This window comes from Takifugu rubripes, chromosome 5, assembly GCF_901000725.2.
Source record: "Takifugu rubripes chromosome 5, fTakRub1.2, whole genome shotgun sequence".
NCBI classification, from domain to species: Eukaryota; Metazoa; Chordata; class Actinopteri; order Tetraodontiformes; family Tetraodontidae; genus Takifugu; species Takifugu rubripes.
This window is the reverse complement of record NC_042289.1, coordinates 4236712-4258335: the sequence shown is the minus strand read 5'-3', so window position 1 is coordinate 4258335 and position 21624 is coordinate 4236712. Positions and strand designations below refer to the sequence as shown.

General features: G+C 42.2%; 4 protein-coding genes across 6 annotated transcripts; 1 reads left to right on the top strand and 3 right to left on the bottom strand.

Moving 5' to 3' along the window:
- Nucleotides 1–155: 155 nt before the first annotated feature.
- On the bottom strand, nt 156–10464 carry LOC101079584 (xaa-Pro aminopeptidase 3). 2 transcript variants are annotated; one of them, XM_011603753.2, is made up of 12 exons: nt 9598–10464; nt 8284–8405; nt 7558–7689; nt 7074–7261; nt 6757–6976; nt 5903–6087; nt 5528–5593; nt 2200–2313; nt 2006–2091; nt 1728–1911; nt 1273–1393; nt 156–1129 (listed from the first exon to the last, which is right to left on the bottom strand). In XM_011603753.2, the coding sequence occupies exons 2-12, from the start codon at nt 8354–8356 to the stop codon at nt 963–965; spliced, it is 1536 nt and encodes a 511-aa protein (XP_011602055.2). In that variant the 5' UTR covers nt 8357–8405; nt 9598–10464; the 3' UTR covers nt 156–962. The 2 variants fall into 2 exon arrangements, with proteins under 2 accessions (XP_011602055.2, XP_029692289.1); XM_029836429.1 differs by lacking the exons at nt 156–1129; nt 1273–1393; nt 9598–10464 and adding an exon at nt 1403–1588 and having other exon boundaries at nt 8284–8579.
- Nucleotides 8917–14215, top strand: LOC101074401 (ST13 Hsp70 interacting protein). The gene is made up of 13 exons (XM_011603752.2): nt 8917–9054; nt 10463–10598; nt 11188–11236; nt 11400–11490; nt 11657–11730; nt 11844–11910; nt 11991–12075; nt 12181–12291; nt 12745–12847; nt 12970–13086; nt 13246–13285; nt 13378–13466; nt 13564–14215. Exons 2-13 carry the CDS (start codon nt 10489–10491, stop codon nt 13696–13698), a joined length of 1071 nt encoding a protein of 356 aa, XP_011602054.1. The 5' UTR covers nt 8917–9054; nt 10463–10488; the 3' UTR covers nt 13699–14215.
- A 1208-nt stretch (nt 14216–15423) lies between these two features.
- Nucleotides 15424–18610, bottom strand: LOC115249890 (RING-box protein 1-like). Of its 2 annotated transcripts, none has more exons than XM_029836434.1 (6): nt 18539–18610; nt 17377–17448; nt 16197–16275; nt 16037–16107; nt 15675–15760; nt 15424–15558 (listed from the first exon to the last, which is right to left on the bottom strand). In XM_029836434.1, the coding sequence occupies exons 2-6, from the start codon at nt 17446–17448 to the stop codon at nt 15546–15548; spliced, it is 321 nt and encodes a 106-aa protein (XP_029692294.1). In that variant the 5' UTR covers nt 18539–18610; the 3' UTR covers nt 15424–15545. The 2 variants fall into 2 exon arrangements, with proteins under 2 accessions (XP_029692294.1, XP_029692293.1); XM_029836433.1 differs by having other exon boundaries at nt 17377–17461; nt 18539–18600.
- A 784-nt stretch (nt 18611–19394) lies between these two features.
- LOC115249889 (E3 ubiquitin-protein ligase RBX1) lies at nt 19395–21559 on the bottom strand. The gene is made up of 5 exons (XM_029836432.1): nt 21404–21559; nt 20559–20637; nt 20399–20469; nt 19665–19750; nt 19395–19530 (listed from the first exon to the last, which is right to left on the bottom strand). The coding sequence occupies exons 1-5, from the start codon at nt 21479–21481 to the stop codon at nt 19518–19520; spliced, it is 327 nt and encodes a 108-aa protein (XP_029692292.1). The 5' UTR covers nt 21482–21559; the 3' UTR covers nt 19395–19517.
- Nucleotides 21560–21624: the final 65 nt, after the last annotated feature.

The following is a 21624-nucleotide window of genomic DNA, read 5'->3' as shown; positions in this document are numbered from 1 at the left end:
AAAACTAAAATAGACCAAGATCGGCATTTGTATATATTTAAGACTAAAAAACACAAGCTCCCAAAACTGCTGAATGTGCTTTGTTTACAAAAAGGCCTAGATTTTCACATATTACTACTACTAATAATTCCACTGAACAGAAATGTAACTGCAACTTAATCTGTTGTCATTTTTATTTCCTCTCAATTTTTTTTCTTATCCTGGTGAATTGAGGTAGAAGTTCACAAAATTGGAAAATTTCATCTTGTGTCCTAGGTTAGTGTTAGCATGAGCAGCATAAATACTCAGAATTTTAACACGGGTATCCACTTCAATTAAAAATATCAACATACATAAATCAATGTTATTAAGATACTGTTTTCTGATTTACCTGATAATTAAACATTAAGGCAATTAAATAGTTATGATTTCAAACCCACATTAATAGTGCTGTGTCACATACTATGAAAGACTGTTGAGGAAACTGAAGTATGCAAATATTGTTCCAAATTTATTGGGGTTTCTTTCAAAATATGAATTGGCAAGGGTGTGTGTCAGTGTTGCTAAATCTGGATGAATTTATCTGTAGATATATTTCATCAAAATACTTTTGAGACTTTGACAGACAGAAACAGTTTGTGACCCCCAAACTGTAGGTCACTGAATTGACAGAATGTTCTAATGTCATGACTTTCTGCATTGATTTTTATATAAAATAACACATTGAGAGGGGAAATTTACTCCTTTTGATTCATGTTAATTGAACCCACTGATGTGATGGATTTAATTAACATAATCAAGACTGGTTTCCGTGGTTTTCATTTTGCAATTCCACATAAACATGCACACTGAAAAGCAAAGAACTGAACCACAGTTTTGTGCATAGTTTTCATATGATATTAAATAAATAAAACACCTCTGTTAACCAACATCTTCACGCAGGCAGACAAAAAGTCACAGCACAGGCCCCCAGTGCTGTCGTTTTAACTTTGGGCACAGGCTTGCTCAACATCAGCAATTATCTTTGGTGCATCTCGAGACAGAATCAGAGGGCCTCCATTTTCTTGGATCACCACATCGTCTTCGATCCTGATTCCCAGGCCCCGGAAGCGCTTTGGTACCTGGTCATTTTCCTCAGAGATGTACAACCCTATGATTGCGATTGGGAGACAAAGTGTCATATTTTGTAGCCTTGTAGTGAGGGGATATAAGTGCAAGACAAGTTAGACATGCCGTCATTTTAAAAATGTTAACACCAGAAACCTAATGCAAAAAGAGATAAGTGGGTCTTACCCGGTTCTATAGTGATTGCCATTCCTGGCTGAAGAGGTTGTGAGCGGGACAGTTCAGGAGTGTCATGGACATCCATGCCGAGGTAATGACCAACATGGTGAGGGCAGTATCGCCGTGCAGCCTGGGATAAACAAAACATTTGGAACATTGTATAAATAAAAACCTATTTCAAGATTGTAAATAAGCTACAGCCTTTTTCACATTCTGTCTGTTCCATGACTACGAACTGGGTAAATATAATGTAAATTAACGTACTTGAAAAAACCCTGTCAATATTAAAATCAAGTTCTGATTTGTCCATCCATTTGTCCATGTCCTTGGATTGTTAGTGATACAAGAAAACACATTAGTGTGTATCCAAAGACTGCATTTTTGTTTTCCATGAACTGATGTGATTAAGCACATAGTGAATCTACCAAGCAACGGTTCTTTAGCTTCCTATTCATGTTATGTACCTTTAGTGCATCGGCATTGCTAGAAGTGGCCTTGAGGATACCCAGCTGTGTGAGCTGCCGTCCCAACAGATCCAGCATGGTGCTGTAGATGTGATCCAGGCTGACACCGGCGGAACACAGCGACAAACAGGAGCGCTGGACTTCTAAGACAGCCTCATAGAGCTCAGCCTGAGCTGGACTGAACCTAAGCAGGAAAGAAAAGGAAGTAAACGATGGAAAGCCCTAGAGCAATACGCTTCAAAGATCAACATACTGCGGGATTACTTTTTCAAACTTACTTTCCATTCACTGGCCACGTTCGAGTAATATCACTGACATAACCAAAGTATTCACAACCACCGTCGAGCAGAACCAATTCACCATCCTGGTAAATGAGAGAAGGAAACATCTAATCAGCCTTCATGTGATTACTTTATAAAAGTGAGCCCTTTAACATTTCAGAAAGGCTGAAGCATCGAGCACCTTTCATTACCTTAATGATCTGGTTGTTGTTTATGTAATGTAGGGTATTGGCTCGATTCCCTCCAGCTACCACAGGGGGGTAAGCCAGGAAGTTGGCACCATGGATCCGATTTTCAAAGTCAAACTGGAAAAAAAAACAATGCTTACACATAATTCTGAGTGTCCTTTAGGTACTTTACTGCAAACTACAGGTAAGTTTCCAGATCTTGTCCATCTGATTACTCTGTCATTAAGTTCAGATTGGCAGATTGCTGAGATAGTTGACCTTCTTGAATTTTTTCATAGATTCAAACAGGATTTCTGGAGTGCTGCCAGAGTAACCTTTTCCCAGGCCTTTCCTAGATTGTCTGAAATTCTGAATGTCTTAAATTCTGTTTCCATGTTGTCGATGACCCTCAGAGGCAGTGATTTAAGCAATGAATATTCCCAATGAATAAGCACAGTTTGAGTAAATAGAGCAACAATGTCCCCTATCGCCAAGCTCAAATAAGGATACATGACTAGCATCTTTGTTTACCATAAATTGATAGTGAATTAATTTAGACCACTCTGGCCAAAACGATAAAAGTGATGACACAATATGATGTAAAATTGGAAAAGCGTCAACTGGAAATTATGTAGTTTGGTGGACAAACCATGGCTCCCTTGGTCTGCAGGCCCTTTCTGCATAGTTATAATTTTAGGGAGGCCTGTGACAGGTCTCTGCAGTGGTCGCTCATGACACAATACCGACGCTACGCTACCTGAAAGCTATGCAGATGCAGAAGCATAATGAGGCCAAACCATTTCCAGGCAAGCTTTAAGTGGCAGGTGAATATTAGTTAACTCTGTTAGCTCTGAGTAAGTAATTTGAATGGACAAGAGACCTTCCATGAGTGCTGATAAAGAGTACAGCAGCATTAGGACTTTTTACAGGTATCGTTCCGCTGTACAGGTGTTATATTGACCATTATTTAACTGACTGGCAACAGCCTGCCCCCCTTCCAGTTGCAGAAACATTTGTGTTGGTGGAGCAAAGTAAATGATTAAATAAACACACAAATCATAATCTCTTCTAGCTTATGACAAGTAACTAATAAAATAAGCCTGTAAAACTTTTGTATAAAAGCAATATCACACTCAAGGTCGTGCTTTTGTGCTGAATATCAGGAACGGTTTGATTATCTGTGGAATATAACCAAATCATGCCAGTGCTGATATTAGCTCGTTGTGCTCACCCCCCTTGAGGGTGATATTGCTTCGTGAATTCTGAAAGCAGTCTATTGATTGGACATGTAAAAATACATGCAACAACCATGATCACTTTATTTTTTTTAAATAGTTTAAAGGTCCTAAACAGTACGGTAATTTTTTTTGGCACAGAGTTATGTGGTATCATGCAGTATTTCATTAAAAAGGTACTGGGAAGTAGTGTTCTTTGTGTTACCACAATTCAGTTCAATTTCTGTTATTTGTGTACGGTTTAGTCTTTTAAATTTAAAACACTTTAAAAAAAAAAAAAACTCTTTCCTGGAGGTGGGTCAAACCGTGCCAGATGACTAGGCTGGTTGAGTGGATTGCGGGATAGCAGCTTGGAGAGAAAAGCCAAGTGAAAATCGAGGCCATCCAAATTCCAACTTATACACATAATGGCTAGAGGTAATACTGTCTTACAAGTAACCCACTGCAGTTCCGCATCCAGCACTACGGGAAAATCCCACGTTGGGGATCTCATGGCTTCAGAGGATGCAATCTCTGAGGCGCCTTCAAGAAGAGGGACACCAAACTATGCCTCCACACTTTGCTGTTGTCGATTGACAAGTTATTGCTGCTATATACAGTGTCGAATGAGACTGCCCTTCATGGTGGGACAGGAGATCCCTCCTGCCAGGAAAGTGCCATGGTGGACCACAACAAAGTCTCTGCAGCAGTGGGAATCAGCTTCTCCCTGGCCAGAGGGGAGCCACGAGCAGGATTCTGTGACTGTCCTTAAGTACCCTTTGGAGTACCAGCTGAACCACAGGAAGGACCTTACAGAAGGGCATCTGGCCAAGGATGAGTCAATGCCCCCTGGTCTAGAAGATGTCTCGGCCAAGGAGAACCAAAGTGGGGGGACAGTAGGTCAATGCCTTTTAAGCAGAGGTGCTCACTACATCTAGGTGGAGGCGCCACTCTCCCGATGGAGGTTTTTGATAGGAAAGGGAGTCTGCCATGTGATTCTGCATTTTGGTAAATATATTTTGCCCATGTGAGGAGTTCTTTTATTACATCCAGCAGCCACGCAGACTTGGTCCTGCCCTGGTGGTTTATATGATACACTGCCGATGTGTTGTCGAACCGTACAAGGAAACACTTCCCCCTTAGGTGTGGCAGGAAATGCCTGAGAGCAAGCTAAACTGCTCGCAACTCCTGCTCATTGATGCGTGCGCCGGGTCTTCCATAGACCGCCGCCCATGGGCTGTACTGTTGCCCCAATGCGCCCCATCCTGAGGGGTTGGCATTTGTAGCGGCAATCTACCTGCAAGAGGAAACAGAAGCCAGAGGGACACCTCGAGGCATGTAGACTCACCCTGTCCCTTCACGGGGCCAAGGTGAGAAGACACTGCTGTGAGACCTTGAGCAATCTGTGCCGCTTGGCATCCAAGTGAAAGCTGTTCAGCCATATCTGCAGGGTCCACAGCAGCAACAAGCCCAGAACAGCTACAGCTGAAACGGCTGTTAGTTTTTCCAAGAGACAAAGCAATGTAACATAGTCAACCAGGTGCCCACTTAGAATAGGGCAAGAACGTGCAGGATGTCATCACACAGTTGGAGGATAGCTTGGCTGTCACAGTTACACTGCCCACCTCCACCCCATTGAAGCCTGTGTCCTGAGATGGTCCCAGGCAACTCTTCTCTATATTTACTCTGAGTCAAGCTGTGTGGGACAGGAGATGTGCTGTATCTCGGGACACCTTTTTTGGGAAAAGGGTGATCCTGAAAGGTAGCACCCTGATCAGTGGCCTCGATAGGCAAACCACAGAAACTAGCAGCCGCAATGGCCGACTGCAATCAAGCTGAGAGGGTCAACATGAGATGTGACAAGGATTTATTTAATAAGATCATGACTGTGAATTCATCATATCTAAGTACCCCTAATATAGAGCTAAGTATCTTTTAGATAACATATTTGATTGATTATATACAATAGAATTATTAATTTACTTGACAAGATTCACTTCTGCAAATGCTGATCAATAATCATCTACGATCAAAGTTTCAATGAGACCAATTAAAGATGTTGTAAAGGGGATTACAAGAGGCCAAACTTGACAGTAATCAGATTTGGTCAGTTCATTTCAACTCATTTCACTCTTTACCTTGGCAAAGAGCACAGCTTCATCCACATCCCCCCTTTGAGCCAGAGCCATTGTCTTCCGAAAAGCCTGAAAAGCAAGTTTTCATGAGACCAAATTTCCAAAGCAGGAACTTCAAAATACCATGTCAGATCAGGCAGAATGGCAAAATAAGATTCTAACATGAAAATACATTCCTCCGTTCTCAGACTTTACGTTACACTGATAGTCGGCGATTGGAGGAATGTTCTGTCATTGCCAGACATTCGCGCCTGATTTTGCAACTACATCCTTGTGAGAAGTTTCTCATAAGTAAAGCTACCAAACCTCATGCTCCTCTACATGCCCAGAGATGAGAACTGATTAAACACACTGACAAACTGTGACGTAGAAACCAACCTGCGCCGAGATGTGACCAGCTTCTTGCATGAGTGCCACCTCTGCTGAGCTTTTGATGGCCCTGAGAGTGCGTATAAGGGGCCTCGGGGAGCGTGGCATCGAGCCCGTCTCCAGCAGGGGACTCACGTGAGTCTGGTGGAGTCGGGGGTGGGCAGGTTCAGAACTGTCATACCAAAGCAGGGTGCCTGGAAACAGACCAGTTAAACTATGTCCCTCACCATTACTTGTCTTTTAATTACCGTCACATTTTGATTTGTGTGGGTGTGTAGGGGCTCACCAAGTTATGGAAAACAGTATACATAAAAGGTTTCAAAATTTTAATTAAAGATCCATTGGCTATCTGCGAGGGACTTCTCATTTAAGACTGTCTGAGGTGTAGAGGGGCCCCGTGGGCTGAATGGGTTATCATTCTTATTATCAGCTCACAATTGAAAAGCCAGCATCTGAGATAAGAGATGATGCATTCATGGGTACCCTTCACCTTCATTATGCCACTATAATGTTAAACTAAGTATGCATTTACAACAGAGAGGGAAATATTCTGCCTTAACACAATAGAATTGTTTTAGCTGCAATAACTGATATAAAAACTCACTGAAAAGTGGTGTGAGCATTCTCAAGATATTTCACCATCTTCTATCACCAGTTATCTTAGAAAACCCACAGAAAAAAGTTCATATTTTTTCTACAAATTGTGTAACATTGGCTCTAACTGAACAGTTGGTTGTCAAACTAAAAAAATGGAAGTCTTCCACAGTTATCAGGATAGTGTTTCACAGAAAGATATGGTGTGGAATTAATAATCAGCTCAAAGTGACATCACAATGAGCTGATTCACATCCCGTTCCACCCACCTTTTAAGCTCTTCAGGACAACTCCGAGTTCCTCTGTGCTGTGAACTCTCTCTATCCCGGTCAGCGCAGCTGCTCCATCCTTCCCTGAGCGGGGTCCATCCCATAGCTCCCTCCCCGCGTCTCTTCGGGGGACAAACAAGATGGCCTGGTCTGGACGTCCTTTCCCATAAAGGACCAAGGCACTGTCGGGCTCTAGGAAGCCACTGAGGTAGAGGAAATCCTTCGGAACAATTGTCGACGGGTTAATTGGTGGAAGCCTCACTCAAGACAGTATCACTCTATTTGATTATGTAAAAAGAAGATTAAATTGAAAATACCTGGTTCTGGTGGAAAGGATAAGGGATGTCATTGGTCATGTAGCGAGTCGGATGGGACAAAATAATGACCAAATGATTATGCGAGGACGCAGAGGGTCCCAGCCTGTCTGCTTGGGCTTCGATAAGGGAGGCCAGTCTGTACCTGCGGAGCTCGTATTCCATCTGGCTCAAGCCTGGCGTCACCTCACCTGAGCAGCAGAGATCACACTTCATCTCTACATGCACCATGTGCCAACGTGTCTGTAGTGCAAAATTATCTTTACAGTTCAAATACCACTTTATCACTAATATGTATACTTTTATAAGACTTCAAGGTGTGATTTACACTAAACTGCTTTATGGTGTGTAGCTGTGTATCAAAGATATAAATTTACATTAAAATAATCTGCAATGCAGTGATCTTGTATGGAGCTCATATTACTACAATCTGTACAATTCCTAAACAAGGGTTCCAGTCTCACATGGCCCTGAAAACCATACTTGCCATGTTTAAGCAGGTGTGGATGAGTAAAGGGGCTCGGCTGGCCGAGGTATCGAGGAGGTAGCGTCTTCAGCTTCGAACCTCCTTGTTTCAGAGAAATGCTCCTGCACAGGTTGGTGACACTTTCTGGAGTTCCTAAAGTATCAAAGACAGGACAATGTCCAACTGTGTGCCAATAATTTTGCTTGCTACCTTACTGTGCAATTAAAGACACTTCATGACTGGTTGGCTTTTATCTTATTATATTTAAACAAATTACTTTTCAACATTTTCTAGCATCCTTTATACTGTATATGTCAAGCTAAGTGCTTTAAGCATCTTGCTCATTAATTATAATCATAGACAGTCTTTTTAGCATGTTGCTGTTAAAAAGGTTACCTCAAGACATGAAAACAAAAACATTAAATACTAAAATATATTTGAACTTAACTTTATTTGCGCCTGAAAATAATCTAGTGTAATCTCAAACGTGCTTTTTTTACGTACTTATTTTTCATTTTGTACAGTCTTTATTTTAATCAGATACCACCCGTAAAGAATATTCCCTTTCAACAATCTTCATTAATAAAAAGCATTTTGGAGACTAAATGACGTAAAACCACGTGGATATGAGCCGGAAATGGTCTATATTTCAGTGTCACAGGCTGCTGGGTTGGATGCTAATATTTAGAATATTACAAGCACGTTTCTAACTAAAACACACGTTCCAATGAATCGAGGAACAGTTACCTCCGCTCCAGGTGCGCTGTGAGAGCAGCAGCTTGACAGCAGATCTTAGCAGGTTGCTGGTTGAGGGCAACATGTTGCAAGTGCAACTAGAGGACACCGATCAGTCACAGCACGTCATTACCCTGTAGCGAGAGTTGTGGCAAATTAAAGTACTGAAAACGCTACGTGTGTCTAGAACTACTTGCTGATCATCTACATTTAAACTCTGACAGAATGATTGCACTTATCACTTTGTAGTAGCCATGTTTGCTAGTGTCCATTCATAGTGGTAACTGCTGCCCTGAGTTTGGTTTGACAGGTACTCACTGGCGCGCGCACTGCTTGAAGTTGTATTTTTATAACACCTATTTATGTTTGAAGCGCTGTAATTTCAAAGGTATTACATTTTAAAACATGTTAACCACATGCATTTACATGCAAAACATATGCTATTATGTGAGAAATTGCACCTTTGAGATTATGTAAACGTAGGTATCACAGTTAATCAGCTTCTAGTATATAATAGTTCTATTTCAGGTAACGAAAAACCTTCGACAGTAAATATATTGTAGTTATTTTATTTTTCATTGGTAAATGCAAGATTGTTAGTTCTTAAAGCTTAATTACGTTATCGCTATGCCTATCAGACATAGCAGAGGGCTTTAAAATGTCACGGACCCAAGTCTGTCCTGATACGCGCCTGAAGGAAAACAGACGACGCTGCTGTGAAGGAACAGTCGTGCGATTAAGAAGCAAATTTGTCGCTATTCTGCGATTTTGCATTTCAAACAGGTTTGTTAATCGTCTCCAAATTTAACCTATCACTGCGTATGTGTTAATATAACTACGTATTTGGCGAAGTTAGCGCAGAACGTTATTATGCGTCAAACTGGTAGCCCGCCATTGACGCCCGTATCCAGAAACTTCTGAATCGCGGCTTATATTAAAAATACAAGATGACAAATTGATCTGGCGTCGTCTTATAATTTACATAATTTGAAACGTGTGTGTACGAAAGCCCCACCGGCTTAAGCCAGTGAGTGGGATTTCCCCTCCACGGGCGGGGAATGAAAGGCGGCGCTGAGCTCGAAGACCCCCACGACCACGTCCCTTGGGGGGCCTTGATCGCCAAACATGCTATGTGGAGCTACTGTTCAGGACTTTGCTCTCCCTTAGTCGCAGCTACATATACTTGCGATATATTGGCCTACGATTGTTTCATGTACACGTCTGTGTGTTAGCAACTGTTCGTTCACCAACTCTGTAACGCTGAAGCTTCCTAACCGATCTCAAGTCTGAATAAAAATATGGAAACCCAGTTGGCCGGTAGCGCACCTTCCCTCAGAAGCGCCCTTAATTTCTGACCGGAATCATAATCCATCGCCTACCGCCTCTCCAGCAACCCCCGGGACCCACTCTCGAATAGTGTCTTAACCAATAAACTGAGGAAGTAGTTGGTAGAACGTGGTCGCTCAATTCACGCGCGTTCACTCACCTCGCTAAACGCACGTAGTAATGTTAGCATCCGAGTATTATTGTTAGCATCCGAGTATTATTGTTAGCATCCGAGTATTATTGTTAGCGTCTGAGTATTATTGTTAGCATCCGAGTATTATTGTTAGCATCCGAGTATTATTGTTAGCATCCGAGTATTATTGTTAGCGTCTGAGTATTATTGTTAGCATCTGAGCATTGTTGTTAGCATCTGAGTACCATATTATTGTTAGCATCTGAGTATTATTGTTAGCATCTGAGTACCATATTATTGTTAGCATCTGAGTATTATTGTTAGCATCTGGGCATTGCTGTTAGCATCTGAGTATTATCGTTAGCATCTGAGTATTGTTGTTAGCGTCTGAGTATTATTGTTAGCATCCGAGTATTATTGTTAGCATCCGAGTATTATTGTTAGCGTCTGAGTATTATTGTTAGCATCTGAGCATTGTTGTTAGCATCTGAGTACCATATTATTGTTAGCATCTGAGTATTATTGTTAGCATCTGAGTACCATATTATTGTTAGCATCTGAGTATTATTGTTAGCATCTGGGCATTGCTGTTAGCATCTGAGTATTATCGTTAGCATCTGAGTATTGTTGTTAGCATCTGAGTATTATTGTTAGCATCTGAGTATTATCGTTAGCATCTGAGTAGTAATGTGGCAGCTGAACAAGTCTCCTGTCTCTCGTTTCCTCCAACAGTGGCGTGAGCTGGACGTGACGGCGTTATGGATCCGAGAAAATTGTCCGAGTTAAAGGGCTTCGTGCAGTTGTGCGAGACCAAACCAGAAATGCTGCACCTTCCAGAAATGAGCTTCTTCAGGGAGTGGTTGTTGGGGTAGGTCTGTCCTTTCTGTTGGTGGCTGTAGTGCAACCTTGCAATAATGTTCTTTGGGTCACTTTAGATCAGATTTAATAAAAAACATATTACAAAAGTGCTGTTTCAGTACACCAGAAACATAATTTAGTCACGTCTGTTGGTTTCTAACAACATTAATGACACACACTTAAAGGTTGTGGTGCAAGTTAACATTGTTGGTCCAAGCTTCATGGTCTGTAATTGCATAAATCGTATTGAATTTGTCTAAACAATTTTTAAAAAAATTAACTTGTTTTATCTGAAACAGTATTTGAAAGATCCTGATTAAATATATTTGATTAATGTCTTATTTTTATGATCAAAGTAGGTTTTTAGGGAAACGTTTCATTTGCTTTGAAAATCCCACCACGGGTTTAAGACCCATTTGAGTTTCTTTTTAAACCTACAGTAACTCAAAATATAAACCTGTTTAATATCTTCAATACATTGTTTACTAGTAAACAACTAGTTTACTCTATATGTTTATAATCTAGTTTAGAATGCAGTCTCCTGACTCTCCAAATTTTAGAAAAATAAACATATATTGTTCACTGTACTAATTTTGCAGCATGGGTGCAACAATCCCTCCTCTGTCCAAGCCAAAGGAGTCGTGCCAGGTGAAATTACATTTGTATTCCATCAGTTTGATGCACAGTGCTATTTGATTTTGATTAGGAATACAAACACGGATAAATAGTTCACAATTTTAAAGTATAATAATGAAAATATGAGCAGAAAATGTCTGTCTTCACTGTTTTGTCTGACTGTAACACCATGTAGGGAGGCTGTCCTTGTGGTCCTCCTCCCACAAAAGCTTCACCTCCTGAGCCAGAACCTCCCGTTCTGTCTGAGAGCGACGAGAGCGACATAGGTACTTCACACTCACTCCTGATTTCATTTTTATTAAATCCATTTGTTCACTTTTATGATTTAGGTTTTTTACAAGGAAAGAAAATAGTAGCCGTGCATTGTTGGTTTAGGCAGGGAGAGTCGGTCTAACTAGCAGCACCTCTGCTTCTCACCACTGTTTTACTCAGAAATCGACAACGACGGAGTGATTGAGCCAGACACGGACGAACCACAGGAGATGGGAGCATCTGAAAATGTTGAGGTAACCCGCCGAGCTTTCCTCCTGGAAATGTGCATCGTTTGTTTTCTCAGAATAATATGAATATTTAATGTTTCGACCCAACAATCTGTCAAAGGTTTGCTGTAATTCTTCAGGTCACAGAGGAGATGATGGACCAGGCTAATAATAAGAAGATGGAGGCCATCGACGCTCAAGGAGAAGGTAGCTCAATATTCTGTCGACAAACTGGGAAGCGGTGAGTCGCTAACAGAGATATCTGCTGTTCCCTTTCTCTGTTTCAGGAGAGCTGCAGAAAGCTCTGGATCTTTTTACAGAGGCCATCAAGCTGAACCCCTGTCTAGCTGTCCTTTATGCTAAGAGGGCGAGGTGAGAAATGCTGCCTGTGTTTTTGTCACGCTTGTGTTTAACTTCTGAAAATAAATGTTGTTTTTTTTTAATCTGACTGGTAACCTGAGCATCCTCTGTATTCAGTGTCTTCATCCAGCTGCAGAGACCAAACGCAGCCATTAGAGACTGCGACAGAGCCATCCAAATCAACCCAGACTCTGCACAGCCGTACAAGTGGAGAGGCAAAGCTCACAGGTAGTCCTCCACCTCCTCAGGCTCTCCAGCATTTTCAAAAAGGGGCGATCTCAATTAACCTGACGTGGCGTATTTATTGACCCTGAGAAATAGATGCAAATCGGTTATCAGTCTGCTTCCAAGTGAAGAAACACTTGGTGTGTTCGCTAAACTCCGCAAGCTGCGGTGGCGTATTTTTGCCTTTCGTATCCTGAAATTTCTTTCGTAACAAGAGGAAATATTTTCCCGTTGAGACGTTTCGTAACCTGGAAATTTCATATGTAGAGACGTTCGTAAGTAGAGGTCCCACTGTACTTTAAATGCTAAGTAAAATATAAACTTTAAATGTAGTTGCCAGGTAAGTGGAGTTGCACCCGTATTCGTTGTGAAGCAACGCCCAGAGTAACTGTTGATGTTTGTAATGAAATCTTTTGTCTTCCGATAACGATGTTGTGTGTGTACCTGCCTCTCTAGGCTGCTGGGTCACTGGGAGGAGGCAGCCAAGGACCTGGCCACCGCCTGTAAACTCGACTACGATGAGTCCGCTAGTGCAATGCTGAAGGAGGTCCAGCCTAAGGTATCGTGCTATGAGGGGAAAAGTGTTCTTTTTATGGATTCCCAGTATTTCCCCCCTCTGTTTATGTTTGCTCGCTGTTCTGTTTTAGTTTCTTTACCCAGACACATGTTTCCCTCCGTCAGGCTAATAAAATCATGGAGCACAGACGCAAATATGAGCGCAAAAGAGAGGAGAAGCTGATCAGAGAGCGACAGGAGCGCATAAAGAAGGCCAGAGAGGAGCATGCACGTGCTCAGAAGGTGAGAAATGTTGTGACACTGGCCACCCTCTGACCTGTGCACGCTCCACACTGAAACAGTGTTGTTCTGCTTAACGTTATAGAAGGTTCAAGTGTCCCTTTCCCTCGTCAGAGGGTAAAAGCTGTGCACAATAATTCTATATTTAACATGTCTGAACAGGATGAAGAAGCACGGCAGTCTGCTGGGGCATCCTTCCCAGGTGAAATACTAATAAATGATGATCATGAGCTGCATATTTACAGCTGCGTTTAAGTCTGCTGTCAGTAACTGTGGAGCTTGGTTGTTTCCCAGGGGCAGGAGGGTTCTCCGGGGGACTCCCTGGTGGCATGCCTAATTTTGAAGCCTTCCTGAATGATCCTGAGCTGCTGATGGCCATGAAGGTGACTTAGCAGCACTTTATTGTACTGTAAAATAATGTGGGACATTTATGGCCCAAAGATAAAATGGCTGAACTTCTTCCTCCAAACTTAATTCCAGGACCCCGAGGTGATGGCGGCTTTCAGTGACGTGTCAAAGAACCCAGCCAACATCGCCAAGTACCAGAGCAACCCTAAAATCATGGCCATCATCAACAAGTTGAGTTCGAAATTTGGCGCTCCACCACAGCCGTAGACAGGAAATGGACCAAAGCAGAGAGGAGAGCGTGGAGGGACGTGTGTGGAGGGACGTGAGGCTTTTCAAAGGTTGTTGGTGTTCAGACCAGAGTAGGAGCGCTTATGATTGGACCGGTGTAGCCGGAGCAGCCATTTTATCTGGTTTATCACCCCTTTAGCATTTAGCAATGTTTTGAGACAGCAACGCGACGGTTTAGGAGTCGGGTCACCACCTGTTCTGTTTGGTGCAGCTTCTCTGCAGCTCCAGGCGGCCGCTTCCTAAACTGCATATGGGAATATTGAAAGGAAAGCTTCTGCATTAAACCGATTCACATGAGTTTTAACCACTGTTTAATGGTTGTTCTGTCATCTCTGTTGTCTTCACTGTGGACGGATGGGAACCCTTTTGGCTGTTAAGGTTTGTTTTTGGGTTGTTTTGGTTGTTAAATGGATTAAGAGATATCAATGAAAAAAAAGTGATTGATCTGGATGTCTGAAATCTGCAAATAAATCTGTTGCTGCAAAGTGCTGCATTACTTGGTAGTTCTAGTTTATTCTTATTACCGGTACATTTGTACAGTCCCAATTCTGTTTTTTATTTTTTTTAATGTGGTATGAAAAACCTGAAAATTGATTTTAGTTTGAACTCTGGTCTGGTTTGTTCTGGGTCAAACGTTTACTCCGACGTTTATGGAAAGGTTTTGTGTTGGTCTGAGGTCATTAACGGGATTAGAGAAGGTTGGCGAGGTCCTCTCCCGTTCACGGAGAGCATCAAAGCTCCTCTCATCTCATTCAAAATGAAGTCTCGGCATTGCCCTTGTTACAAATAAAATAACAAATATATTCAAATATTTTGCTGAAATCTCTTATTTGTAACGTTTATCATAATTAGCGTGAAGGGATTGTATTTTCTGTCCATGCTCAAAAATCACACAATTGGACAACTTAATTGGTCTGAAACTAGACTCGAAAGCGGCACCTCTATAAGGGGTTCTTAGGCAGATTAAAGATGAAAAAGAGATGAAAGAAAATGGCAAATAACACAAAGTAAGAAACAGACCAAAGAAATAACTAAGAAAAGCATATCGTGACTCCTGTAGTATAGTATAGGCAGCAGTAATCCCAGGTTAGTTCATAGTAGGCTTTGGTCTTGGGAAGATCAAAGGTGAAAGTCCCTCCAGACTCCAGAACAGTCAGATGCTGGCTGGCACCTCCTTGGCAGAGGTAACAAGAGAGAAGGATCATGTAAGAGAGGTAACCAAAACTACCGTGTTCATCCCTCATTTCTAATGGTTTGAAATCTGTAAGGCTCAGGCCGGACTGCAGCGCTCAATATATCACTGTGGAGACAGCGCCCCCTGGTGGGACCATGAAATGACCGCTTCTTACCGGAGCATTCCTGATCCAGAGACAAGGGCCACAGGGGAACAACTGAAACCAACCATTTATCCTCACACACGTACTGGCCAACACAAATACATGTGAAAATAGTGCACATGCATGAAAAGCTCAGTCCCTCAGAGGAAAGGTCTCACCTGGACATTCTAGGAGGAAGCAAGACAGATGGACTGGATCCTTTAATTTCTCCTGTGATGTTATTAAATCAACAGGATCCTTGTAGATGTCCGAGCTTGTCAACCTTTATAAACCTCTGAGGTACTGATGAGGTGGGAGTGGTTTAACCAGGGCGCCCGTCCTGCCCTTTGTAAACCTTGTCCAACAATCTTGTGAACATTCGTCCAAAAAGGAGTTCAAAAGTTATTGTGGTCACAAAAATGATTGTTTATTATTGTTCATAAAGATAAAGAAAAATATGGGAGAAACAATACTTGACAGATGTGGCAGCAGCCAGAAACATGAAAGCAGCTAATGTCCATATCTGTGAAGAAGAGGAGACACAAAGTTTACTGTCTGAAATATTCTCATTATTTTGTAGAGCAAGTCGTTCCTGCTACAGATCCCACTGGCACACTTCACCACAAGACTGACACTCACTTCTGATATTCCCACTCCCTGTTGTCCAGCGGGCACACCTGTCTGGCTTTCAACCAGCGAGAGATGCAGTGGAAGTGGAAAGCATGCTGGGGACACACAGGAAAGGTGGTGTCCAACATACAATAGTCACTCAGAAATAAGATCATAGACTTAGAATCCAAAATGCTGGTGAGTGTCTACATCATCTGGCAACAGTGTCTCACCTGTGTCTCACCTGTGTCTCACCTGTCTCATCTATGAAGCTGAGACTGACCTTCAGTGCATTTGCTAATGTTTAAGATGCCCCATTGGGCACTGATGTGATGACAAAATCAACAACAAGTGAAATCTTGATGGACATGTCAGGGATTGTGGACACTTACGTTGCACACGCCCCAGGCCACGGTGCACTCCTCAGACGTGGCAGAAGCCTGGTTGGCCTGGCATTCTATACCTGATGAACACAACATAGAGAGCCTTTCCACCCAGTTCATGCATCACTGTGTGAGACGTGCGTCCAAATCAGCGTAAAGACCAACTCACAGAGATCCATAATGTGGTTCCTACAGATTGCACAGTTATCCACCACAATGTCCCAGGCCCACAGCGCGACGGCGTTCCACTGGAAGTCAGCAATAAACCGAGTCATCATGCAAGTGGGCCACAAAACCAGCATCCAAACAACATCTCCTTGTTACTGTTGTGGTCAGACTGACTTTACAGTTCTGGGTTCACTTGCAACAACCTTGATTCTACAAGTCTATACGTGTGTAGTTTGGAGGAAACGCTCCATAAGCCTTACAATAAGAATGCTTCAGACAGCTAGTTGTTGTTGTTTTTTTTACTATTTTAATGATAAATTATTGCATGGTGTTAGGAATGTCAATGGTGTTGGAAATGACTGATGATTAAGTAACGTATACATAAAACATACAACAAAACAATTGCTAAATATATAAACCGGCTTACGGTATAAATCCATTTGCTTTGTTAAACAAATTACATTATCACCTTTGCTGGATAATTAGATTAATTATCAGTAACCCCTCCCATTGCCTCTCACACCTGTAGTACAGTATATTTATAGCAACAGTAATACAAGATCACATAACACCGTTGCTTTATGATCTCTTAGTCTTGCTCTTGGAACATCAAAGTCCTTCCAGCATCCAGAACATGACCCAAATTGCATCATGTGTTTCGTGGCCCATTGTCAACATTTCCCAGAAATTTGACTAAAATCTGCTCCTCACATTGCCTCTTCCCCTCACTTCCTGTTTTCCCCTCACTTCCTCTTTGGGAGGTCCCACCTTGTCCAGGCTCCTTGGCATCCTCGTCCCACCATGTTTGCCTTCATCCACTCTTCCTGTGGGCTCCTTATTTAGCCTGGACCAGCACCAGGCATCCCACCTCCCTCCTGATCTGGTCATTACCCCCACTTCCCAGGCCTTGAATGCTCTTAAGGCCCCAAAGGCAATGGCAGCTCTCCACTTTTGGGTATTCTCCATTATAACAATGACATGATAACTTGGACTGGTCGCCTTGTGTTATTGGTGTTTGTGAGTCTGTTATTGAGCAATAAGCATTTTTCTTGGCTAAAAGTGAGTAAGCATTTTTATGCTGTCAGCAGTGAGTTAATGTAAGAAGTCATGTTAGTACTCACATTCAGGGATGTTAGTTTCTTATAAATTAATATACCGGTAACAGCAGTAGACATACACACCTTCTTCACTTCAAACCGCTTCTTGCTGGCTCCACTGTTTGCTGGTGAATCCACGTCCATAGCAGCAGCCATCTGGTAACGATACCTTTGATTGGTGTTTGATTGGTGTTATTGAGAAATGTTGGTTTCAGAATCATGTCTCACTGCATTTAAAGATTATCTTAGCTTTTGCAAATTCTTTCAAACTACATTTTTTAGAAAGAAGTTTAAACTGGTAAGAATTAGTATTATTCTTTTTTGACACAATTAACACACTCATTCAAATCATTTTCATCTGCACATCGGATCCAGAAAGATCCTCTCAAAACATCAACACAGACAACTATGGTGACACTAAACTAGCGTGATGCTAATCATCACTAGACTATTCCACAAAAATTGTGCCTGACTGCCTGGCTGCCAGACTGACTGCCAGACTGACTGCCTGACTGACTGCCTGGCTGCCAGACTGACTGCCTGACTGACTGCCTGGCTGCCAGACTGACTGCCTGACTGACTGCCTGACTGACTGCCTGGCTGCCAGACTGACTGCCTGCCTCTGGCCCCCCAGCCCCCTTTAACCCCTGCACATCACCTCCATTTCACTCGTATATGTACAGGAGTCACCCGCAGCCCACTCTTCGCTCCAACTTTGTGTTTGTCCTAGTTTGTCCCCCCCCCCCCCCCATCCCATCCCATACACACACACACACACACACACACACACACACACACACACACAAACACCTTCCCTACCCACAAAGCACTGAACTCAACCCTTTCATTAAAAACCAGATAACTACCTTATTGTGTGGGGTTTTTAGAAAGAGCACATTTGAAAGAATATTTGGGTGTTTACATGAGATTGCGATGGGCTGGCGTGAACTAAACTAAAACAGGAATTTACATTGGAGGTAATGGGAGGTGAGTGGACTTCTGGGTACAGTAGTTCGTTTTACAGATATGTTTAATGTTCTGACATTGACATTTTAGGAATGGTAAGTGGAAGGCCTCCCTGAAACTTATATGAGACCCTTGTGGCTACAATTTAGTATTTGAATAGTGTTTCTAGGTGAAAGTATAGGAGACCTGTGACCCTTTAAGGTGAAAATCGTGTGACCTCCCTGAGGCCTCTCCATAGGATAGCATGGGATTTTCTGTATGACAAATAGTGCGGGCTTACCTTGTATTTTATAGTTTCTCTGGACTTGTTAGTTTTGACTTGAAGCTAATCAGTAGTAGTACAGAGAGAAGCTGTAACGTTAAATAGTTGCAATATAGTAAGTTGCTTTGAACCAAAGCTGCTTTGACCTAAAAATGAAATGTAAAAGCTTCCAGCTTCAATTAGGGCGATGGAGAATGTCCGGTTCTGTTGGTTCGCAGCAGCGCACAATGCCCGGACATCAAGGAGGACATGAAGCTGTGGACTGCTGCCCACCGCCAAAGAGTGGCCAGAGGAGAGCATGAACGCACCGCAACCGTGGGTGGCGCTGCTCGAGTGAGGGTGATTTAGTGTCAGCAGCAAAAAAACTGCAAGTTACCAACTTCAACCAGAGTAATGATGCTGGATAATATTAGAGAGACGCTCTGCTCTACGCCCGTCAGAGGGATTCAGTTTAAATGATTTACTGAAGAAGCAGTGGGCGATGAAGTTAGTGCGTAAGTTGTGCCAAACAGCGCCCTCTCTTGCCAGGCCAGGGTACTGCGGCACACTCGACCCCTTCCAGTGCTCGTCAACCCATTCTTCAGTTTATGTGATATTGATGGACTGAAGCCCAATTCTGCCTTAGTGTATCACGATCACAATTAAAACTTAGAAAACTGAAAAATGACTCAACATAATCCCAGCCATTTTAGATGCTTAAACCTGTAAACCTAAGATATTGATGAGGCCCAGTGGTTAACCAGGGCAGCCATGACAGATTACCATTAATCCTGACCGTCCTGATCCTCCTTGTTCATTCATGTTGGAAACATTCAACAAAAAAAGTTCAAAAGTTATCACGGCTTAATCAAGACAAATGATCCAGAGATGAGAATGACCTTGTAACAACACGAACTTTTATTATTTAGTACATAAAGTTAAACAAAAATATGGGTGTAATATAACACAGGGGCAATGATGACAGATCTGGTAGTAGCCAAAAACAACATGAATGCAGCTAATGTCCATATCTGTGGAAAGAAGAATAGAGGAAAATTACTGTCAATACAGTTTTTTTGTTTCAAGAAATATTCTGAACTCTGGGCAAACAGTATTCTCTAGAATAAATCTGGCTGGCACACTGCACCGTAAGACTGACACTTACTTCTGAAATTCCCACTCCCTGTTGTCCAGCGGGCACACCTGTCTGGTTTTCAACCAGCGAGAGATGCAGTGGAAGTGGAAAGCATGCTGGGGACACACAGGAAAGGTTCCCTTCAGCTGGAATCTCAACAGGTGGTGGTCAACATCCAGAGCCCGTATTCACAAAGATATAAGAGTGCTCTCAGAGAGCTCCCAACAGCCTCAAAATTCTTAGCAAGGAGACTTAGCTTAAGAGAGGAAGTTTCTGAGAGCAACTCTGAGCAAGGGACAGAAACATCTACTGTCTAAATGATGGAATGGAAATTATTACATATTAGGTATGGTTCTATATATTTATATCGATATTGGATAGAGCATTAAAACCAATATATAAATGTGTCATGACTCAATATTCAGAGTATATTTCTCCTTTTCATTTTACCATCTTGTCTGTTTAAGGCAATTTTAGGCTTGTTAAAAGTCCTCCTCCCTCCTCTTAACAGTTTTCACCTTCGGAGCATTCCTAAGGCCTAAGACGCTTTATAAATAGCTTTTATCTTACCAAGGTAGAATTCTTACAACCTTAAGAATCGAGGAATTTGAAAGTATTCCTTAGAAAGAAGTCATTAAGAGCTACTTTTCGTCTCAAGATTTTTCGTGTATACAGGCCCAGAGCTAAGCACAATTTGAATTCATAAATGCACAATCAGGAACCGTCTAATCTTGATGGACATGTCAGGGATTGTGGACACTTACATTGCACACGCCCCAGGCCACGGTGCACTCCTCAGACGTGGCAGAAGCCTGGTTGGCCTGGCATTCTATACCTGATGAACACAACATAGAGAGCCTTTCCACCCAGTTCATGCATCACTGTGTGAGACGTGCGTCCAAATCAGCGTAAAGACCAACTCACAGAGATCCATAATGTGGTTCCTACAGATTGCACAGTTATCCACCACAATGTCCCAGGCCCACAGCGCGACGGCGTTCCACTGGAAGTCAGCAATAAACCGAGTCATCATGCAAGTGGGCCACAAAACCAGCATCCAAACAACATCTCCTTGTTACTGTTGTGGTCAGACTGACTTTACAGTTCTGGGTTCACTTGCAACAACCTTGATTCTACAAGCCTATACGTGTGTAGTTTGGAGGAAACGCTCCATAAGCCTTACAATAAGAACAGTGATAATTATTTTAAAACTTGATTTAGGGCGATAAAATAGTTTAAAATGAGTGATGACTAAATAACTGTAACGAATTACCGGTACTGCATATGGTTTCAGAATGAGAAATGGCAACCCTACATTATTTCAAACAAAAAAAAATGCATTTCAAGAGGGACCGATTCTTTTTGGGGATGTTTTATTTCCAAACGATTTATATAAGACATAGTAGAAAACAAAACCTGATAACTGCGTTTCAGCTAATGTTAGCTTAGCTCAGAGTCCATGGATTTGTCGACTGACGATGTTCTTTTAATGTCGAGGCTTTAATACCATTTTTATTCTAAGAGCCTTGTATAGACTCAGGCTGGCCACCGTTACTTATGTTTTTACAATGTTATAGTGAGTTTGTTCCTTCTCAACACAGAAGTGCCGATTCATTTTGTGTTCATGATAAGCTACTTGCTAATAAGTGTCTGATCCCGTTATCATTGTATCAACACACACGTAATGTAAGAACACTTACATTTAAAGATGTCAGATATTTATGACCTATAAATACACCATAAAACGTAGGTTCTTTAAACATACACACCTTTTTAACTTCAAAACGCTTTTTGCTGGCTCCACTGTTTGCGCCAGTCGGTGTGTCAACGTCCATCGCGGCAGCCATCTTGAAAGTCTGAGCGACTAACCCGGAAGTACTAGTGGCAGAAGCGTCCGTCTCAGCGGGAAAGATCAGCTTAATTTTACATTCAGCACGAATATTTTGGGAGTTTTGGTCTTCAAGTCAAAGCGAAATTCTTTTGAATTTTT

Excerpts from the sequence above, each read along its gene's own strand:
- LOC115249889 (XM_029836432.1), bottom strand. The coding sequence starts at position 21,481 with ATGGCTGCCGCGATGGACGTTGACACACCGACTGGCGCAAACAGTGGA. Across the intron at positions 20,470-20,558 it reads GAACCACATTATGGATCTCT|GTATAGAATGCCAGGCCAAC; the intron begins GTGAGTTGGTCT and ends TGTGTTCATCAG. Across the intron at positions 19,751-20,398 it reads TGGCCTGGGGCGTGTGCAAT|CATGCTTTCCACTTCCACTG; the intron begins GTAAGTGTCCAC and ends GTGTGTCCCCAG.
- LOC101079584 (XM_011603753.2), bottom strand. The coding sequence starts at position 8,356 with ATGTTGCCCTCAACCAGCAACCTGCTAAGATCTGCTGTCAAGCTGCTG. Across the intron at positions 1,912-2,005 it reads ACGTGGCCAGTGAATGGAAA|GTTCAGTCCAGCTCAGGCTG; the intron begins GTAAGTTTGAAA and ends TTTCCTGCTTAG. Across the intron at positions 1,394-1,727 it reads GCAATGCCGATGCACTAAAG|GCTGCACGGCGATACTGCCC; the intron begins GTACATAACATG and ends TGTTTATCCCAG.
- LOC101074401 (XM_011603752.2), top strand. The coding sequence starts at position 10,489 with ATGGATCCGAGAAAATTGTCCGAGTTAAAGGGCTTCGTGCAGTTGTGC. Across the intron at positions 10,599-11,187 it reads TTCAGGGAGTGGTTGTTGGG|CATGGGTGCAACAATCCCTC; the intron begins GTAGGTCTGTCC and ends CTAATTTTGCAG. Across the intron at positions 12,848-12,969 it reads TGAAGGAGGTCCAGCCTAAG|GCTAATAAAATCATGGAGCA; the intron begins GTATCGTGCTAT and ends TCCCTCCGTCAG.
- LOC115249890 (XM_029836434.1), bottom strand. The coding sequence starts at position 17,448 with ATGGCTGCTGCTATGGACGTGGATTCACCAGCAAACAGTGGAGCCAGC. Across the intron at positions 16,276-17,376 it reads AGCGGTTTGAAGTGAAGAAG|TGGAACGCCGTCGCGCTGTG; the intron begins GTGTGTATGTCT and ends GCTGACTTCCAG. Across the intron at positions 16,108-16,196 it reads GAACCACATTATGGATCTCT|GTATAGAATGCCAGGCCAAC; the intron begins GTGAGTTGGTCT and ends TGTGTTCATCAG.